This window comes from Podarcis tiliguerta, assembly GCF_965153285.1.
Source record: "Podarcis tiliguerta genome assembly, chromosome: 9".
In the NCBI taxonomy this organism is placed as follows: Eukaryota; Metazoa; Chordata; class Lepidosauria; order Squamata; family Lacertidae; genus Podarcis; species Podarcis tiliguerta.
The window spans coordinates 10,335,557-10,356,395 of NC_139542.1; the positions used below are offsets into that span (position 1 = coordinate 10,335,557).

Sequence of the window (20,839 nt, forward strand, 5' to 3'; positions counted from 1 at the left end):
TGTTCTTAACATTTTAAATGTTTGGCATTTTATTATGTTTTTATATGTGCTGGAAGCCACCTGGAGGGGCTTGGGAAACCCAGTCAGATGGGCAGAGTAAAACAACAACAACAACAACAACAACAACAACAACAACAACAACAACAATGGCAGCAGCTCCTGGCCTGAAAATTGCCCCCTTCCTCCCTCTTACAAAATAAAACCATGTGAAATGACATGTATTGAAGAGCACAAGCTGTGTTTATTCAGACATGTAACAAGACAACAGTGATTTGGGACTAGGATAATCTGAGAAATCTGAGGGCTTTGATCCCGACGTCTCCTTCCACCGCAACGTACTTGATGGTCTCCAGGCCCAGCCTGTTGGGGAAGAAGATGTCATGGCCATCTGCCAGCTGCACCTTGATCTCATAAGTGTAAAGAATGAAGGAAAGCTACAAGAAATAAAAGGAATAATCATGACCAGCAGGGGACACCACACACTTTAAAAACAAAACACATCTCCCAGGCAGCATTTGAAAGCTTTTAAAGGAACGGTTCCTGCAAGGGCACCCCAGGCTGTTCTGACCCCAAGTGTGGCAGTCTAGGGCGCATCAGAATTGCCTTGCACCCCCATTTTACTCTTATCTACAGAGAGTTAAATAAATGCTATTAATCCAGGTTAACCTGTTGGTAATAATAATAATAATAATAATAATAATAATAATAATAATAATAAATTTTATTTATATCCCGCCCTCCCCAGCCGAAGCCAGGCTCAGGGCAGCTAACAACAATTAAATAATCAAACAATCAAATAATCCAACATTCTAAAAACATTCCATTATAAAAATTAATTAAAATCAAATTAATGGCAACTGTTAAGCAAAATTCTGTGCAGGTTGCCAGAGGAGGGAGTCAGGCTGGGCCCTGACCAAAGGCCTGGTGGAACAACTCTGTCTTGCAGGCCCTGCGGAAAGATGTCAGGTCCCGCAGGGCCCTAGTCTCTTGTGACAGAGCGTTCCACCAGAATGGAGCCACAGCCGAGAAAGCCCTGGCTGTAGTTGAGGCCAGCCTAACCTCTCTGAGGCCTGGGACCTTCAGGTTGTTTTTATTTGCAGACCGTAGGTTTCTCTGTGGGGCATACCAGGAGAGGCAGTCCCGTAGGTACTAGGTATAGGTCGATTTTCTGCTAGTGATGCATTGCTTGTTTGCACCAGAAGCTTGTTGTTGTTGTTTAGTCGTTTAGTCGTGTCTGACTCTTTGTGACCCCATGGACCAGAGCACACCAGGCACTCCTGTCTTCCACTGCCTCCCGCAGTTTGGTCAAACTCATGCTGGTAGCTTTGAGAACACTATCCAACCATCTTGTCCTCTGTCATCCCCTTCTCCTTGTGCCCTCCATCTTTCCCAACATCAGGGTCTTTTCCAGGGAGCCTTCTCTTCTCATGAGGTGGCCAAAGTATTGGAGCCTCAGCTTCACGATCTGCCCTTCCAGTGAGCACTCAGGGCTGATTTCCTTCAGAATGGAGAGGTTTGATCTTCTTGCAGTCCATGGGACTCTCAAGAGTCTCTTCAGCACCATAATTAAAAAGCATCAATTCTTCGGCAATCAGCCTTCTTTACGGTCCAGCTCTTACTTCCATACATCACTACTGGGAAAACCATAGCTTTAACTATACGGGCCTTTGTTGGCAAGGTGGTATCTAAAGCTACGCATTAGATATTAGGGACCCAAATTCTGAGAAAGTCCCTCCCAACAGAGATTAGACAGGCCCACTTACAAGCTAGATTTCCATAGGCAACGATGGGTTGGTTTTTAACACACAGTTTAAAAATCCCATACAAGTACTGCTCACACATGCCAGACCCCCAGCCGTTGTTCTGCACACATAAACTGAACCCTGCTATGTTACAAGGAAGTCTCCCCCCGTTCACAGGGGAACCTGGAGTTCACCAGATGTTGCTGGATTATTGGTCCCATTGTGTCCGACTACCGGTCATGTTAGCTGGGGCTGATGGGAGTTGGGAGCACAATTTCATCTGGAGGGTTGCAAGTTCAACACTCCCTCCAAAGAGACCACCCCCTGCAGAAGCCACACACCTGCCTGCTCCATTCACACACACCCTTTGATATTGCTTATCTAGTCCAGTTCCGAGTGCCACAATTTAAGAAGGATCTTGACAAGCTGGAATGTGTGCAGAGGGGGGCAACCAAGATGGATCAAGGGTCTGGAAACCAAGCCTTATGAGGAATGGTTGAAGGAGCTGGGTATGTTTAGCATGGGAAAGAGGAGACTGAGAGGAGATAGGATGTTGTTGTTGTTGTTGTTGTTCTTTAGTTGTGTCTGACTCTTTGTGACGCCATGGACCAGAGCACGCCAGGCACTCCTGTCTTCCACTGCCTCCCGCAGTTTGGTCAAATTCATGTTAGTAGCTTTGAAAACACTGTCCAACCATCTCGTCCTCTGTCGTCCCCTTCTCCTTGTGCCCTCCATCTTTCCCAACATCAGGGTCTTTTCCAGGGAGTCTTCTCTTCTCATGAGGTGGCCAAAGTATTGGAGCCTCAGCTTCCAGTGAGCACTCAGGGCTGATTTCCTTAAGAATGGATCGGTTTGGTCTTCTTGCAGTCCATGGGATCACTGCCTGGCCATGGTGAAGGGGCTTGAATAACTCAGAGAAGCTATGAGCTATGCCATGCAGGGCCAGGTCATAGTGGAGAGTTTTGACCAAACGTGATCCACCTGGAGCAGGAACCGGCAAACCACTGCAGTATCCCTGCCAAGAAAACTCCATGGACAAAGTCAACAGGAGATAGGATAGTCATCTTCAAATATCAAAAGGGTTGTTGTGTAGAGGACGGAGCAAGCTTGTGTTCTCCTGCTCTGGAGGCTAAGAGCTGTTCAGCAATGTAACAGATGCCCTCAGAAGGTTGTGGACTCTCCTTCTTTGGAGGTTCTTATGCAGAGGTTGGTGGCCATCTGCCATGGCTGCTTTGGCTGAGATTCCTGAATTGTTAGACTAGATGACCCTAGGACCCCTTCCAATTCTAAGATTCTATGATATACAGCTAAGTGCTCACCTTAAATTTGCCACCTTTCTCAAAAGGGAAGTCGGTTATCCTCTCTTCTTTCCCCCACACCCCATATTTTTTGGACATGCAGATAATGGAGCTCGTGTCATTCTGGTTGTCAAAGCGTGGGTTGAAGTGAAGGATGAGATTTTCACAGTCTTCGCCCAGATTGACGGAAAACCTTTAAGAGGAAGGGAGGGAAAACGTGAACTCAGGGTGAAAGTGTTACTGGTGACAGCATTGCAGGGGTTGGACTAGATGACTCTAAGGCCCCTTCCAACTCGAACTTGGGACTGAAGGGCCACATTCACATCATACATTTAGAAACAGCAAGAGCTGGAACAAACTGCCTCAGGGGGCAGTGGCATAGCTAACTTAACTAACAGTAGAAATGGTAGAAAGATTTTGACAGGTTTTTCTGAACACTTGGGGTCAAAAGAAAGTAACTTAAAACAATGGTTGTTGAGACATTTCATTCCAAATCTTCTAGACAGAGCCAGACAGAGAATGATGACAGGTGGGGGGTCCTTCCCCCCAAAACACAAAACCTGACTACACCCATGTTGGAAGATGGCCTCCGAAAGGGATCCACTGCTTTAAAAGTTAGTCAGTGCTCTTCTCAGGCTTAAAATGCAGCTAGTAATAATAATAGTAATAATAATAATTTATTATTTATACCCCACCCATCTGGCTGGGTTTCCCCAGCCACTCTGGGCGGCTTCCAACAAAACACTAAAATACAATAACCTATTAAACATTAAAAGCTTCCCTAAACAGGGCTGCCTTCAGATGTCTTCTAAAAGTCTGGTAGTTGTTTTTCTCTTTGACATCTGGTGGGAGGGCGTTCCACAGCCGGGTGCCACTACCGAGAAGGCCCTCTGCCTGGTTCCCTGTAACTTGGCTTCTCGCAGGGAGGGAGCCGCCAGAAGGCCCTCAGCACTGGACCTCAGTGTCCGGGCATAACGCTGGGGGTGGAGATGCTCCTTCAGGTATACTGCACCAAGGCCATTTAGGGCTTTAAAGGTCAGCACCAACACTTTGAATTGTGCTCGGAAACGTACTGGGAGCCAGTCCAGGTCTTTCAAGACCAGTGTTATATGGTCTCGGTGGCCGCTCCCAGTCACCAGTCTAGCTGCCGCATTCTAGATTAGTTGTAGTTTCCAGGTCACCTTCAAAGGTAGCCCCACATAGAGTGCATTGCAGTAGTCCAAGCAAGAGATAATAGAGCATGCACCACTCTAGCGAGTCAGTCTGCGGGCAGACAGGGTCTCAGCCTGCGTACCAGGTGGAGCTGATAAACAGCTGCCCTGGACAGAGAATTGACCTGCGCCTCCATGGACAGCTCAGCTGTGAGTCCAGAATGACTCCCAGGCTGCGCACCTGGTCCTTCAGGGGCACAGTTACCCCATTCAGGACCAGGGAATCCTCCACACACGCCCGCCTCTTGTCCCCCAAAAACAGTACTTCTGTCTTGTCAGGATTCAACCTCAAGCTAGGTCATTCTGTTTCTGAATTTGGATCCAAGATAGTTCGTGGAAAAACACATCCAAACACAGAAATGACAGGATAGAGACCTATGCTGCTGGTTCTTTATTCCTTACCCACCTTTCACCCTAAGGGCAGATGCAGATGAATAGATTAAATTATTCTATTCATAGAATATATAAAAATGGCAAGACTGACAAATAGAACAAGGGAACAGGGGCAGGGAGCATTCGAAGAAGACTGGAAATATTTTATAGATTATTTGGAAATGTATTGTAAACCTATCAAAAAGTTAACAGTAACAAAATAAATTCAGCAGTAAGAAATATTGAGATTGAGAAAGAATAAGATGTGGGGGGAAATTAGAATGTGCAAAACGAAGAATGGAAGGGGTGGAAGTGGAGTGGATATTAATTGTGGTTTGTTTTTCTTTTTTAAAAGTGAAGCGCTGTTATTGTTTCAAGTGTAAAAATGAAAACGATAAATAAAAATTGGCGGGGAGGGAAATAAGAAAACAAGAACAACGTACTCTTTGGCACCTGGCAAGATCATCCCTTTCACTTGAATGGTGTCTCCTTGCTCAAGTTCAAATTCAGTGGCAGTCAATTTCTGCAGAAAGAGAAATCAGACACAAATTGAGCTGCAGCGGTGACATGGTGGGATTCAGCGGAGGAAGGGGAATTGGTGCTCTTACCGTCTTTGGGCTGGAGCAAGGCTCATCCCACGCATCAAGCTTAGGACACAAAGGCTACAATACAGAAGAAAAGGAAGCAGCCGGCTATGAGTCCATAAACAAGAAGCACATGCATCATCATCATCATCATAATTTATTATTTATACCCCGCCCATCTGGCTGAGTTTCCCCAGCCACTCTGGGCAGCTCCCAATCAAGTGTTAAAAACAGTACAGCATTAAATATTAAAAACTTCCCTGAACAGGGCTGCCTTAAGATGTCTTCTGAATGTCAGGTAGTTGTTTATCTCATTGACATCTGATGGGAGGGCGTTCCACAGGGCAGGCGCCACTACCAAGAAGGCCCTCTGCCTGGTTCCCTGTAACCTCACTTCTAGCAATGAGGGAACCACCAGAAGGCCCTTGTTGCTGAATCTCAGTGTCCGGGCTGAACGATGGGGGGTGGAGATGCTCCTTCAGGTATACAGGACCGAGGCCGTTTAGGGCTTTAAAGGTCAGCACCAACACTTTGAATTGTGCTCGGAAAAGTACTCATCTCATTTGTTAGAGCAGGGGTAGGAAAGCTTTTCAGGAACTGACTTTTTCCCCCTACTTTTTTTTTCAGGTGTTATTAGCTGCTTAGGGTCAGAAGGCTGAACTCCACTGGACCTCCAGAGTTTTCCTCCTTTCGCCCGCCCCCCCTTTATTCCTTGTTCATTTAAAAAATATGGCGCTGGTCCCAAGAACTTTATCAATGGGCAATGTAAAACTACTGTGAATAAATAACACCACAGATCAATTGGACCAATTCACTCAAATATGCATTCTGCCAAATCCACATTTTCTGTGAAGTCCTTACTTCAAACCCATTCCCCTTTGAGCACACCGTTATAAGAATTTTAAGGTCTCCGATCTAAATATATGAACCATGTGTCTGAAATAGAGCAACCCTGAAGCCATTTTGACTCTCCTCAAATATTCCTCTGCAGTAAGGGAGGCAAATAGGGAAAGCCTTCCCATTGTCTTTTTGCTTGCAAATCCTGTCTTAAGGCCGTATTTGTGTATTGAATAGGGCGAGCCTGTGACCTGGATTCAGGAACTAAAGCAGGCTTCCTCAACCTCTGCCCTCCAGATGTTTTGAGACTACAATTCCCATCATCCCTGCCCACTGGTCCTGCTAGCTAGGGATCATGGGAGTTGTAGGCCAAAAAATATCTGGAGGGCCAAGGTTGAAGAAGCCTGAACTAAAGTATTTACAATCACAAAAGAATGGCCAGGCTGCCCAGGTAAAGCAATCAGTGACCATTATCAGGTATCCTGGCAGGCAGGATTTCTGTTGTAGACCACCTCCTATGCTGTAGTAGACCATCTCCTTCTGTGATGTATGTAGGATGTTTTAGGGGTGTGGTCTTGGACTACAGGGTGGGCAATTTCAAAAGTCTATATAAGGGCTTGTGCACCATTGTTCAGGGTTCTCCTCCCTCCTGTGTGTAATGAGTGGGGACCCTGTTGTGACAGTCCCTTTAATAAAGACCAGGCTTACTAGCTGCTTTGCTTCTCAATATTCTCTGGTTGGCCTCTTATTTTCTCCTACCGATAGGGGACCCACTTAAGGACTCCATACGGTCTCCGGAATACCCCATAAGAGTTTGGATTTGGATTTGATATCCCGCTTTATCACTACCCGAAGGAGTCTCAAAGCGGCTAACATTCTCCTTTCCCTTCCTCCCCCACAACAAACACTCTGTGAGGTGAGTGGGGCTGAGAGACTTCAAAGAAGTGTGACTGGCCCAAGGTCACCCAGCAGCTGCGTGTGGAGGAGTGGAGACGCGAACCCGGTTCCCCAGATTACGAGTCTATCGCTCTTAACCACTACACCACACTGGCATAAGGGAAAGGGAGCAGCTTTTCCTTATAATACAAAACCACATTTATGCACACACTTCCCATTAAATTACACTGTGCTTGCCTTTCCCATGGGCAAATTTTTGGACTGTTAGGTGCTAGGGACAGAGACCAGTCTTTTTCTAAGCTCCAGAAAGCTTTGTGTGTATTGATGGTACAGTGGTACCTCGGGTTACATACGCTTCAGGTTACATACGCTTCAGGTTACATACACCACTAACCCATAAATAGTACCTCAGGTTAAGAACTTTGCTTCAGGATAAGAACAGAAATCGTGCTCTGGCGGCGTGGCAACAGCAGGAGGCCCCGTTAGCTAAAGTGATGCTTCAGGTTAAGAACAGTTTCAGGTTAAGAACGGACCTCTGGAACGAATTAAGTACTTAACCCAAGGTACCACTGTATTGCATTAACAGGACACACACCCACACCCTGACAAAGCACCAACGATATTTAGCAAGGAACTAGAAACAAGATACAAAAGCACAAGAAACACTTGTCATCTAAACAAGCTTACTCTTCGCCTGCAAGAACAAGCTACCTATTAACACTTTCAGGTTTCTAGAACTGCTTAGCCCCAGCAGTTTATACTGCAGCCTCCCTCCGAACTGTCTCCTATTCTAACAACCAAAGAGCACCTGGAACTCACACAATCCATGGGACACTCTTGCAGGAGTCTGGCCAACAAGTAAGCAAGCTTTTCTTCTGTCTAATCTCAGCTCTGCCGTTTTAGCAGAACAAGCCCCAGCTGCTTTAAATAGCTGGAGGAACAGCATCACATGACCAAAAGGGTCTGCTGTGAGTGGGTGGTCTGTTCAGATACCCAGAAATGCAAGGCAGAGAAAACCTGGGTTGATTGGCAAAAATCTGGTGAATGGGAGCACTGATGATATTCTCAAACAGCTGAAGCTAGTTTGCTTTGCCGGCCCACCCTAACCTCTTGCTTTTCGGACTACAGCTCCCATCACCTGTGCTAGATGGGCTGATGGGATTTGTAGTCCAAAATACCTGGGAAGCACAAGGTTGGCAAAGCTTGCTTTATGCAATTGATTATCAGCAGCTTCCCGGCTGGCGCTCACTGGAACACTTGTCCATTCTATTTTTTACTTTGATCTGGGTTTTGGGTGCCAGCAGAGCAAAAAAGACAGGTCAGCAAACAACTGAGCCAAGGAAATAAATGGTCTTCAGTGGAATAAGGTGATTGGTTCGTGAACGAGTGGGGATTTGAACCAGGTCTTGCCTGTTGTAGTCTGGAATGGCTCTAACCACTACACCACACTGGCTTCCTACCAGCTGCTGATACTACAGAACTTGCTAGTCTAGGCCAATGCAGAAGAGTCCCTTCCCACAGCAAATCTGAGGGGTAGCCATGCTAATTTGCTGCAACAAAGGGAGAGAGTCATTTAACAGGCCCCGTCAGCCAGTGGCATAGCATAGGTTGCCAGCACCCGGGGCTGTGCTGAGGGGTGGGAGGAAGGGAAACAGGCAGAGTACACATACACATTCAGCTTCAACTGCCTAACAGCGTCTGCGTCACCCAGGAGATTGTAGCTGCCAAGATAAGCAAAGAATTGTTTTTCCTTGTCTTGAGAGGTCGCTTCCTGGTTTGCATGGAGAAGCCATTTTCAAGAGAGCCCAGCTATGGAAACATGCAGCTGTATTGGGGCAGGGGTGTTGAAATTTTGCATGCGGGGCAGTTGCCCCTGTAGCCTCCAACCACTCTACACCACTGCCTTCAGTGGCACCACCCAAATTGGCTCGGTGAGATTCAGGAGGACCCCCAAAATAGTGTGCTGGAGAAGGAGAGAAGGGATTCTTTCATTTGATGAGCTGCGAAGTTTGTGCAGATGGAGCATTTGTCAGAGTGACTGCTGAATTCCACCCAAAGCATCTTGTGACTAGGGAGAATTTTGATCGAGTTCACATTTAAAGGTTAACCCACCCAGCTCGCAATTTCCAAAGCAATAAAAAGAGTGTCTCTTTTTTAAAAAAAACCACAACCTCATATTACAGAATAAACAATATTAAAATCGATAGCTCAGTTGGTTAGAGCGTGAGGCTGATAACGCCAAGGTTGCAGGTTCGATCCCTGTATGGGGCAGCTGCATATTTCTGCATTGTGGGGAGGCTGGACTAAATGACCCAGCTCTACAGTTCTATGATTCTATGAAAATAAAAACCCATCTACCCTTTCCAAGACATGAGGTCAGGTTTTTACATCCTTTAAATAGTTATAAAGAAGGCTGATCTCCGAAGAATTGATGCTTTTGAATTTTGGTGCTGGAGGAGACTCTTGAGAGTCCCATGGACTGCAAGAAGATCAAACCTATCCATTCTGAAGGAAATCAGCCCTGAATGCTCACTGGAAGGACAGATCCTGAAGCTGAGGCTCCAGTACTTAGGCCAACTCATGAGAAGAGAAGGCTCCCTGGAAAAGACTCTGGTGTTGGGAAAGATTGAGGGCACAAGGAGAAGGGGACGACAGAGGATGAGATGGTTGGACAGTGTTCTCAAAGCTACCAGCATGAGTTTGACCAAACTGCGGAATGCAGTGAAAGATAGGAGTGCCTGGCATGCTCTGGTCCATGGGGTCACAAAGAGTCGGACATGACTAAACGACTAAACAACAACAAATAGTTATATTTAAGAATAATTTTATTATTTATATCACGCCCATCTGGCTGGGTTTCCCCAGCCACTCTTGGCGGCTTCCGTTTGTGTGACAGTTCTAGTTACCACATGAAAACACAGCAACCAAAACATTTTGAAAGGTGGAGGTGGTCCCACAAAATCTTCTGTACATGACAAAAGTATACCAATCCACAAACTGTCTCCTTGACTAAGAAAAATATTGTGGTCTAAAGTTTCACAAGGACTATAAAAATATCACCAGGGTTTGTTTTGTTTTTGAGAAATAATTTGGAGTTGTAGCCAACTTTAGTCCTACTCCGAGGTATTAATAGACTTGGTTAACTTAAGCCCATTAATTTCAATGGGTCTTCTCTGAGTAGAACCTAGTTGCACACAATCCTTTACAGGTGTCCAATGCAAAAGGTAGCAAAAAGGGGTACCCACTGGTTTTGCATCAGTGCGATTTACATCTTCAATCAACAATTGGAAACCTGTTGCAGCAGGTGTTGCAGATTTTGGAGTTGCCAAATTTTGCACTCCGATTCTGCAGCTGTGCCTTTAACAGTAGCTTTTGCATGCAGCAATTGGCAGGTGAGAATTGCTAATACAGTCCAGAGGTGCTATTAAAGGCACATTCTGATGGTTTCCTAAAAATAGAGCCGTCTGAAGGTTGCTCATTGCCTGGGTGGGTTGTGAGTGAGTTAAACAGAGAGTTAAGTAGAAATGAGAGCTAAAGTAGAGTGTGTGCTAAAAAGAGGAAACAGGAGTAGGTTGAAAGGAACTGGGCTTTGCCCACATTGGCAGAGTGCGAATAAAAGCCACATTTTCCACTGAGGAAGGAAGCAATATTTCTGTCTGGGCTGCACCACCTCAGCTTGGTCAGATGACAGAATTCACCTGCATACAAAAGATTCCCTCTGCATTGAAGACCAACAAGTTGCAGTGGTGGCCAAGCCTCTCTCATTGCCTGCTGGCATGTTAAGTCTCTTGGCTGGGAGGGATTTGAAAAATAATAACAGACAAAGAAGCCTGAAGTAATTGCCACCTGCAGTCTGAAGTGGTGCAGCCTAGATTTATGGCCTTGTGGAAAACTAAACCTAAGATGCACATACAAAAAAGGAATGCCAAACAATTAGTTGGGCAGCCATAAGACCTTTTACCTCCTGAGGCAATTGTGAGCATACTTGCACAGGGATAATCTGGCTAGCATAGTTCATGCAATCAACATTAACCTCATGACTAGGTCTGCAAGGAAAAATTTTGTATTGTGCTTTATCGCTGGTTTTATCCTGTGTGTTTTTATATATTCTTGTTCCTGGCTTAGATATTTTATATTACGTTTAGAAATTCATTTAATAAATGTATTAAAGCACAGACCCCTACAGCTTACACCTAGTTGTCTCTCTGAACTCTGACAATGCCTCTTTGTTGTCTGGATGAAGACCAGGGAGAGGTCTGTGAATGCACCTAGAAACCACCATACTGTTCAAAGGCAAGGTTTATATTTGTTGCCCCGCCCACTTTTGCCCTGACTCCACCCACTATGGGCATTTATTTAATAATTTATTCCACTGCTTTAAAAGTTAGTCAGTGCTCTGGGAATACTCTTCTCATGCTTAAAATGCAGCTAGTAATAATAATAATAATTTATTATTTATACCCTGCCCATCTGGCTGAGTTTCCCCAGCCACTCTGGGCAGCTTCCAACAAAGATTAAAAATACATTAAAATACTACACATTAAAAACTTCCCTGAACAGGGCTGCCTTCAGATGTCTTCTAAATGTCAGGTAGTTGTTTATCTTTTTGACATCTGATGGGAGGGCGTTCCACAGGGTGGGAGCCACAACCGAGAAGGCCCTCTGCTGATGGGAGGGTGTTCCACAGGGCAGGTGCCACTACCAAGAAGGCCCTCTGCCTGGTTCCCTGTAGCTTTGCTTCTCGCAATGAGGGAACCACCAGCAGGCCCTCGGCGCTGGATCTCAGTGTCGGGGTAGAACAATGGGGGTGGAGACGCTCCTTCAGGTATACTGGGCCATGGCTGTTTAGGGCTTTAAAGGTCAACACCAACACTTTGAATTGTGCTCAGAAATGCACACAATATATAAAACAAAACCAGGTTACACTGCCCATTTCGAATAACCAAGTTGAATTTATTCGGACATGTTACAGGACTACAGGAAATCAAGATTCGAGGAATCTGAGGGCTCTGATTCTGAAGCCTCCTTCCACCGCCATGTATTCAAGGACCCTCAGGCCCAGCCGGTTGGGGAAGGAGATCTCATGTTTCTCATCCAGGAGCACCATAATCTCAGAAGTAAGGAATGCGAAGGAAAGCTGCAAGAAGCAGAGAGGGAGCCATCAACGCAGGACACTGAACCGTTTTTTAAATGACCTGGCAACATTTTAACTTCTTAAATTGGAACAGTCTCCCTTGGGAGGTGATGGACTCTCCTTCCTTGGAGGTTTTTAAGCAGAGGTTGGGTGCAGTGGCGTAGCGTGGGGGGTGCAGGGGGGCAGCCACACCGGGCGCAACATCTGGGGGCGCTCGCTCGCACTCGCAGCTCTCTGCCCCTACCTGGCTCACTCACTCTCTCTCACTGTAGTGCTGGCTGTGCGAATCCGATCCGAGCCGCCGGGTCGCCGCCCACTGTGGAGGGGAGGGTGCCAGGCGTGCGGTGCGGTGCAGAGAGAGAGCAAGGGACTATCTGGGGGAGGGACATGCAGCGGGGGGGGGGGCCACAAATTATTTGCCTTGCCCCGGGCTAGAGGGTGCAAATTACTTGCCTTGCCCGGGTGCTGACAACCCACGCTACGCCACTGGTTGGGTGGCCATCTGTCATGGATGCTTTAAGTTGAGATTCGTGCATTGCAGAGGGTTGGACTAGATGAATCTTGGTGTCCCTTCCAACTCTACAGTTCTATGATTCTAAAGAAATGGCAGACACTGTGGTCGACAGTGCAAGTTGGCCATTCTGGGCTTCCCTTTCCTAACAATAGCACCAAAGGCTGCTTTGACCCCCAAGGCCTTTCCACTGTTGATAAGTCTGTAGTACAGTGGTACCTCTGGTTGTGAACGGGATCCATTCCGGAGGCCCATTCGCAACATGAAAAGAGTGCCTCCCACAGTGGCGCATGTGTGGGTTGCGATTCGCCACTTCTGCACATGCACATCTTTTTGTGGTTTTCAAATGGTCTTCAAACAAAAACATCTTGGAGGCGCCGGGCCACAGAGGGGTTAGGCTGGCCTCAACCAGAGCCAGGGCTTTTTCGGCTGTGGCTCCAATCTGGTGGAACGCTCTGTCACAAGAGACTAGGGCCCTGAGGGACTTGACATCTTTCCGCAGGGCCTGCAAGACAGAGCTGTTCCGCCAGGCCTTTGGCAATCCTCTCAGAACTCTAGCCCAATGGTTGCCATTAATCTGATTTGAACTGATTTTATAATGAAATTATTTTAGTATATTGTATCATTTTACTGTTGTTAGCCGCTCTGAGCCCGGCTTCGGCTGGGGAGGGCGGGATATAAATAAAATTTTATTATTTATTATTATTATTATTATTATTATTTTGCTCATGCGCGAGCAGCGAAACCCGGAAGTAACTCCTTCTGGTACTTCCGGGTTGCCGCAGGACGTAACCTGAAAGAACGTAACATGAAGCAGATGTAACATGAGGTATGACTGTACATCAAAGCCCAAGGACCAAGACAGCCACATTTTTACGTCTATCCACATAGAGTCACTTGTACCAAAAACGTCTCTACCTGACTTGCAATATATATATGTAAGTGCATAAGCATAGGCTACTTTGGAGCATATTTTTTTCCCTTGTGATTTTGGCATTTATGCCAGAAGACAATTAGAGGACTTACAACTCAATAAGCTGATTTCTATGCTACCAACAGTTCAGGGCCTGCTCTCGGACAGGAATGATCAAATCACTTTAATAGTGGCTGAATTTTTGAGTGCTGTCCATGTAGAGAGGCTGGGTCATTATAAAGAGAATTAGTGGTTCTTAACTTATCAGGGATTTGGTAGTGCTGTATTGTATTATTTATGCAAATTGATTTTCTCTGGGGTTAAAGATCTAACCCGGACAAACCTTGTTAGAATCATAGAATCATAGAATCATAGAGTTGGAAGAGACCACAAGGGCCATCGAGTCCAACCCCCTGCCAAGCAGGAAACACCATCAGAGCACTCCTGACTTATGGTTGTCAAGCCTCTGCTTAAAGACCTCCAAAGAAGGAGACTCCACCACACTCCTTGGCAGCAAATTCCACTGTCGAACAGCTCTTACTGTCAGGAAGTTCTTCCTAATGTTTAGGTGGAATCTTCTTTCTTGTAGTTTGTATCCATTGCTCCGTGTCCGCTTCTCTGGAGCAGCAGAAAACAACCTTTCTCCCTCCTCTATGTGACATCCTTTTATATATTTGAACATGGCTATCATATCCCCCCTTAACCTCCTCTTCTCCAGGCTAAACATGCCCAGCTCCCTTAGCCGATCCTCATAAGGCATTGTTTCCAGGCCTTTGACCATTTTGGTTGCCCTCCTCTGTACACGTTGTTATGTTGAGCTCGTATGTTGCACAATTTGTATACGGTGTCTGTTTGATAATGTGTGGTTTGCTATGCCTAATAAAGGATCTTGATTGATAAGCATAGGCTTTTTTTATTTTTTAAAAAGCATCGTAATAAAAACACATGGAATTCATAAACATCCACAAAACAAAGGCGATGATCATTTCATTTGCGAGCCCTTGTAATTAAAAGTGGGACACAACAGTTGTTCAGACAGGCCAAGTCTCCCAACACTGGCATTCCACTTGTTCTGCCCATATAAAATGAACCCTCCTAGGAAACATGGAGGCGGCCCACTTTTGCATGTGCCAGGGAAAGTAAACCTGTGTCGTCGTCGTCTCCAGACATTGTTGGCCTGTTGGTCCCATCATGCCTGACCATCAGCCATGCTAGCCAAGGCTGATGGGAGTTGGGATTATAATGTCATCTGGAAGGCTACATGTTATGTACTGAATTGAATAGGATCCAAACTGCAGCAGTCTGATTGGTCCTAGAACAATAGGATCCAAATTGCAGCAGTCTGATTGGCCCTAGAACAATAGGATTCAGAATGCAGCAGTCTGATTGGTCCTAGAACAAGGCAGCAGTATGATTGGTTGGCAGGAACCACCCAATCATGCTCCAGATAGAAGGGAATCCACAACCTGATTGGCTTACAGTAGAATTCCAGAATTAGCCAATCATGTGCAGCCCATTGTGTAAATAATGTATATAAAGCAGATACTTTGAGGGGACTTTCATTCATTCCTCCTCAACACTATGAGCTGAATAAAGAGCATGAAATCACTTTGCAACTCTGAGTATATTTCACTACAGATGGCCCTCCCTCCACAGGGAACTCCAGGAGAAGCTGCCTGGCTGGCTGGCTCCATTTGATCTACTGCTAAGACCTCACCTGAACTCTGCCGCCTTGCTCAAAACGGAACTTGGAGATGCTCTCCTCCTCTTCCCCCCACAGCCCATTTTCCTTCGAGTTGCACACAATGGTGTTCCGACACTTCTGGGGGTCAAAGTGCGGGTTGAAGTGAAGAACGAGGTTCTCAGGGTCTTGGCCCAGTTTCACAACAAATCTTGAAGAGGTTTGAAAGTTAAGAAAGAAACAAGAATAGCAAACGTGAGAGGCTTGCTGGACTGCAGCACCAGCAACAACGACAAAAACAGGGCTACTCTCCTAGGTGTTCACATGCTCGCCATGCTGTGAGAATATTGAGAACATTTTTACATGCCACCTCGATCTCTGAGGGGTGAGATTCCAGGGGTTTCAAGCACTTACCAGGGTTCGCGTTTCCTTCACAATGAGGCGCAGCAGAGACTGAGCTGCCTTTATGACATATGGTTTATTTGCACATATATACAACCTGAACCTATGAAGGAGTGTCTCCACCTCCATTGTTCCACCCGGACACTGATGTCCAGCGCCGAGGGCCTTCTGGCAGTTCCCTCACTGCGAGAAGCCATGTTACAGGGAACCAGGCAGAGGGCCTTCTCGGTAGTGGCACCCACCCTGTGGAACGCCCTCCCACCAGATGTCAAAGAGAAAATAACTACCAAACTTTTAGAAGACATCTGAAGGCAGCCCTGTTTAGGAAAGCTTTTAATGTTTAATAGGTTATTGTATTTTAGTGTTCTGTTAGAAGCTGCCCAGAGTGGCTGGGGAAACCCAGCTAAATGGGTGGGGGGTATAAATTATTTATTATTATTATTATTATTATTATTATTATTATTATTATTAGGTTCACAACATTAACACCCCCTTTTCTTCCCCCTTAGATGCAGCCTTGGATTCAAGCAGAAATCAGGCACAGCTCTATGTCCCTGGTTTCCCAGCTGGCCGCTTCCAGCTTCTAGCTTCTAGGTCACATAACTCAACTCTCTCTTCCAGTCTTGGGGGGGGGGGGGAGGGAAGCACCATTTGCCCTTGGGCACCGAGCCACTTCCTTTGCTACCTGAATGACCCATAGGTAAAGGTAAAGGGACCCCTGACCATTAGGTCCAGTCGTGGCCGACTGGGGTTGCTGCGCTCATCTCGCTTTATTGGCTGAGGGAGCCGGCGTATAGCTTCCGGGTCATGTGGCCAGCATGACTAAGCCGCTTCTGGCGAACCAGAGCAGCGCACAGAAACGCCATTTACCTTCCTGCTGGATCTGTACCTATTTATCTACTTGCACTTTGACGTACTTTCGAACTGCTAGGTTGGCAGGAGCAGGGACCGAGCAACGGGAGCTCATGCCATCGTGGGGATTCAAACCGCTGACCTTCTGATCGGCAAGCCCTAGGCTCTGTGGTTTAACCCACAGCGGGCCTTTTGGAATAACCAGGAATCTTGCCTGGCTAGTCTAGGAATTGTATCCATTCTGGATCCAACAATTAGAAGGGGACCCAGGCCTATAGCCTAAACCCACCTCAAATTCATATATCGTACTGGATTTAGGCTTCATGAAAACAGTTTAAAAATTAAAAATAAAGCAATGTTCTAGTACTCACGGTTGCAGAGATTCACTCAGGAATTATCTACCTGGAGCTTGTTATAGACCAATGAGGTGTCAGGATGGAGCCCAAGATCTGCATAATGTGTCTGCCAATCCCCATGACTCTTAAATTACTTAACTCACAATATATATCCCCATATCCCACATTCCCCATTACAGTCCAGCGTCCCCCTGCTGAAGATGAGGGGGCTATGGGAAGGCAACTTGGTTAATGGGACCAAGTAAGGTACGCAGGTTCTAGACAAGAGAGTTAGGATGCTATAGGAAAGGCATCTTCAAATGTTTTGAAGGGCTTGCCATACTGATGGAGCAAGTTTATTTTGTTGCTGGCTACTGCATTCTGTAACCTAGTACCCTCCAGAATAATCACCAGTTCTCAACCTGTGGGTCCCCAGATGTTGTTGGACTACAACTCCCATCATCCCTGAGCTCTGGCCTTGCTAGCTAGGGCTGATGGGAGTTGTAGTTCAACATCATCTGGGGACCCACAGGTTGAGAAAGGCTGCTCCAGAAATTTTGGAAACTCCCATCGACCCCAGCCAGCTGGTAGGAACCAAGCCAAGGAGGAAGATTTCATCTGCACATCAGCATAGGGTGGGGGGAACCTGTTTAAGCCCAGTGGGGAGGTGGTTTGCATTCCTTCCTAGGTAACATGCCAATAGCAGGCAGTGCCAGAGGCAGAAGAAGGTAGGCAAATACATTTTACTTTTGTGCAGTAGGGCGTTTTCTCCATACACCCAGGCACAGCCCTCTTGCAATCTCTCTCCTAATTTACTCTCCATTTTAAGGGTGTGGCTGTAGTAGGAAATCAGGTAAAAAAACATGAGAGGATCTGTGTTTTGCATCCTTGTTTAGAACATGATTCCCCCGTCCATGCCCTATTTTAATAAACCCGGTGCTTCAGAATTCAGCTGGTACAGGTGTGAATTGCTATGTCCTGGACGCATGACCAGGGCAGAGCTTGCCTGGAATACATAAGAGATTTTCCGCTCTCAGAAGCACGTTTAAGGGCTATGTACACACTGTGGGTTAAACCACAGAGCCTAGGACTTGCCGATCAGAAGGTTGGCGGTTCGAATCCCTGCGATGGGGTGAGCTCCCATTGCTCAGAGGTAAAGGAGAATTAAAAAACAAAAGAAGTGTGGTTTAGGTGGTGGAAGTCTTTTAAGATATTTTAATTAAGATTTGTATTTTATAATGTGTGTAAGTGTAACTCTGGAATTACTGTTTACAGAAAACAGCATTTTCTTTTTGTTTTGTTTTCCTTTTCTTTCTTTCTTTTCTTTTTTCATTTCTTCTTACTCTTTATGTTTGGCAAATATGTAAATAATTGTGTTTTTTGCAGATATGTCTGGAAATTTGATTGTATTATATTTTAAATTATATTTTAAAAAAAGGTACCCCTCTGGTGGGAAGGTAAATGGCGTTTCCGTGTGCTGCTCTGGTTTGCCAGAAGCGGCTTAGTCATGCTGGCCACATGACCCAGAAGCTGTACGCCGGCTCCCTCGGCCAATAAAGTGAGATGAGCGCCACAACCCCAGAGTTGGCCACGACTGGACCTAATGGCCAGGGGTCTCTTTACCTTGACCTTTTACACAGTGTGCCTACACACATGTTCCCGGAGACAGGTGATACTCCCCCCCTTCCCTACTCACTCTTTTGCATCTGGCAGGATCCTTCCTTTTATCTGGACCATGTCTCCATGCAGGACTTGAAACTCAGTAGCAACTATTCCCTATAGCAAGGGAAACGAGAGACATTTTTCAATCGCAGTGGTGGCAGGATGAGATTCAGGCAGGGAAGAGGGAAGGAAAATGAATGCTCTTACAGTCTTTGTCCTGGAAATAAGGTGAGCCCAGGGACCTCCGAGCAGACTTGGTGGTTGCTGCAAAAGGAGGACAAAAGGAAGCCGTCAACAACAGACAAACAGACAGACAGACAGACAGACAGACAGACAGACAAGAGCATAGATAGCATTGGTTAGAGCAGTGCTAGGGAACCTGTGCAGGAAGTTTAACACTCAGGTTAATAGAATGAGCTGCTTCCAGGAACTCTGCTTTAGGGCAGCCTACAAATACTGTAAGGGAAACGGGTGGCGCTGTGGTCTAAACCACAGAGCCTAGGGCTTGCCGATCAGAAGGTTGGCGGTTCAAATCCTGCGATGAGGTGAGCTCCTATTGCTCGGTCCCTGCTCCTGCCAACCTAGCAGTTTGAAAGCACGTAGAAAGTGCAAGTAGATAAATAGGTACCGCTCCAGCGGGAAGATAAACGGCATTTCCGTGCGCTGCTCTGGTTCGCCAGAAGTGGCTTAGTCATGCTCTGGAAGTTGTACGCCGGCTCCCTCAGCCAATAAAGTGAGATGAGCACCGCGACCCCAGAGTTGGTGACGACTGGACCTAATGGTCAAGGGTCCCTTTACCTTTACCTTTTACAAATACTGTAAGTGAACCATAAAATAGATGACTTAGCCATGTTCACTCAAATACGCATGTTTTTGAGCCCTTCACATTTTCCTGCGAGGTCCTTTATTTATATAATTTTTATATTGCCCTTTCTCCTGCCCCAGTGAGCAGCTGACCTGCTGCATTTTGCAGTAGCTGCTGCTTCTGGACCTACTTTAGAAGCAGTATAATGAAATTTGGAACATATTTACAAATATATGGTTATAAATAAGCCTACATGTATTTGGATAATAACAACATTTATATGTTTGTATTCTAGAGAAGCACTTGTAGTTGATTGCATATATACACCTTTTTCTCTTTATGACTTTTTATTTTTACTTTATTTTGCTCAGTTGAAATGCTTCCAATAAAAAATTAAAATAAAGAACCCAGAAGCAGCCAGAGAAACAGAGGCTAGAAGTCAGAGATATAGGAGTTAGCAGCTGAGAAACAAACATGCTCTTCCCTAGAGAGAACAAGCCTCCTATTAATCCTTCTAAATTCCCAGCCTAGTTCTATTGCACTTGGTGGTTTTACAGCTTCAATAGCAACTGCCTCCTATACTAACAACCACAAAAATGGACATATAAGACTCACGGGCTGCATGATGATGTCTTCCAAGGGTGCAGCAAATAACCAAAACTTTATTCCTTCCAACCTCTGCGAAAGAAGCCCCACTTATACCTTAAATAGCTGAGGCTTGTTTTCAAGGTCCTTTTAAACTGCATCACGTGATAAAAAGGGTTTGCAGTGAGTGGAGGGTCTGCTCCTCTCTCTAGCAATGCAAGGTGGAGAAAATCAGAGTCAATAGGCTAAACAGCTGGCCTGTTTCTGATGACTGGGAACCAGTGTCAGATGTACATAAAAGCTAAACATGCTATAGCTTAGGGCCCCACTCTCTTGGGGGCCCCCAAACAATTTAAAAGGGGGAAAAACTGGATGTACATTTCCAAAATAAAAGATAAAAAACAAATACAATTGTTTTAGATACCTATTTGGTCCATAAATTACCATATAGCATATATTCAACACAAAAAACAGCGACAATTTGTTGTTGACAAAGGGCAGCTGGACATATAAAGGGCCCCATTACCTTCAGTAGCTCAGGGCCTCATCAAACCTAAATTCGACCCTGCTGGGAACACACCTGATAAGCTCAAACAGCTGGTGCTATTTCTTTACACCAGCCTAGTAACTCCAGAAAGGGACGCGAGTGGCACTGTGGGTTAAACCACAGAGCCTAGAACTTGCTGATCAGAAGGTCAGCGGTTTGAATCCCCGTGACGGGGTGAGCTCCCGTTGCTCGGTCCCTGCTCCTGCCAACCTAGCAGTTCGAAAGCACATCAAAGTGCAAGTAGATAAATAGGTACCGCTCCGGCGGGAAGGTAAACGGCATTTCTGTGCGCTGCTCTGGTCTGCCAGAAGTGGCTTAGTCATGCTGGCCACATGACCCAGAAGCTGTACGCCGGCTCCCTCGGCCAGTAAAGCGAGATGAGCGCCGCAACCCCAGAGTCGGCCATGACTGGATCTAATGGTCAGGGGTCCCTTTACCTTTACCTATAGTACCTCTAGATGTTTGAGGATA

General features: G+C 46.0%; 2 protein-coding genes across 3 annotated transcripts; both read right to left on the bottom strand.

Moving 5' to 3' along the window:
* Positions 1-236: 236 nt before the first annotated feature.
* On the bottom strand, positions 237-7,816 carry LOC310657719 (16 kDa beta-galactoside-binding lectin-like). 2 transcript variants are annotated; one of them, XM_083398834.1, is made up of 5 exons: positions 7,761-7,816; positions 5,232-5,285; positions 5,067-5,146; positions 3,062-3,233; positions 237-434 (listed from the first exon to the last, which is right to left on the bottom strand). In XM_083398834.1, the coding sequence occupies exons 1-5, from the start codon at positions 7,767-7,769 to the stop codon at positions 279-281; spliced, it is 471 nt and encodes a 156-aa protein (XP_083254960.1). In that variant the 5' UTR covers positions 7,770-7,816; the 3' UTR covers positions 237-278. The 2 variants fall into 2 exon arrangements, with proteins under 2 accessions (XP_083254960.1, XP_083254961.1); XM_083398835.1 differs by lacking the exon at positions 5,232-5,285 and having other exon boundaries at positions 7,761-7,809.
* A 4,097-nt stretch (positions 7,817-11,913) lies between these two features.
* LOC310657718 (16 kDa beta-galactoside-binding lectin-like) lies at positions 11,914-19,915 on the bottom strand. Its single transcript, XM_083398833.1, has 5 exons — positions 19,852-19,915; positions 18,639-18,695; positions 18,466-18,545; positions 15,217-15,391; positions 11,914-12,078 (listed from the first exon to the last, which is right to left on the bottom strand). The coding sequence occupies exons 1-5, from the start codon at positions 19,858-19,860 to the stop codon at positions 11,926-11,928; spliced, it is 474 nt and encodes a 157-aa protein (XP_083254959.1). The 5' UTR covers positions 19,861-19,915; the 3' UTR covers positions 11,914-11,925.
* Positions 19,916-20,839: the final 924 nt, after the last annotated feature.

Coding starts and splice junctions, on each gene's coding strand:
- LOC310657719 (XM_083398834.1), bottom strand. Junction 5,147..5,231: donor CTTGCTCCAGCCCAAAGACG/GTAAGAGCACCA, acceptor CTCTTTCTGCAG/AAATTGACTGCCACTGAATT. Junction 3,234..5,066: donor ATCTTGCCAGGTGCCAAAGA/GTACGTTGTTCT, acceptor TTCCTCTTAAAG/GTTTTCCGTCAATCTGGGCG.
- LOC310657718 (XM_083398833.1), bottom strand. Junction 18,546..18,638: donor TTATTTCCAGGACAAAGACT/GTAAGAGCATTC, acceptor CCCTTGCTATAG/GGAATAGTTGCTACTGAGTT. Junction 12,079..15,216: donor AGCAAGGCGGCAGAGTTCAG/GTGAGGTCTTAG, acceptor TGCTTCTTGCAG/CTTTCCTTCGCATTCCTTAC.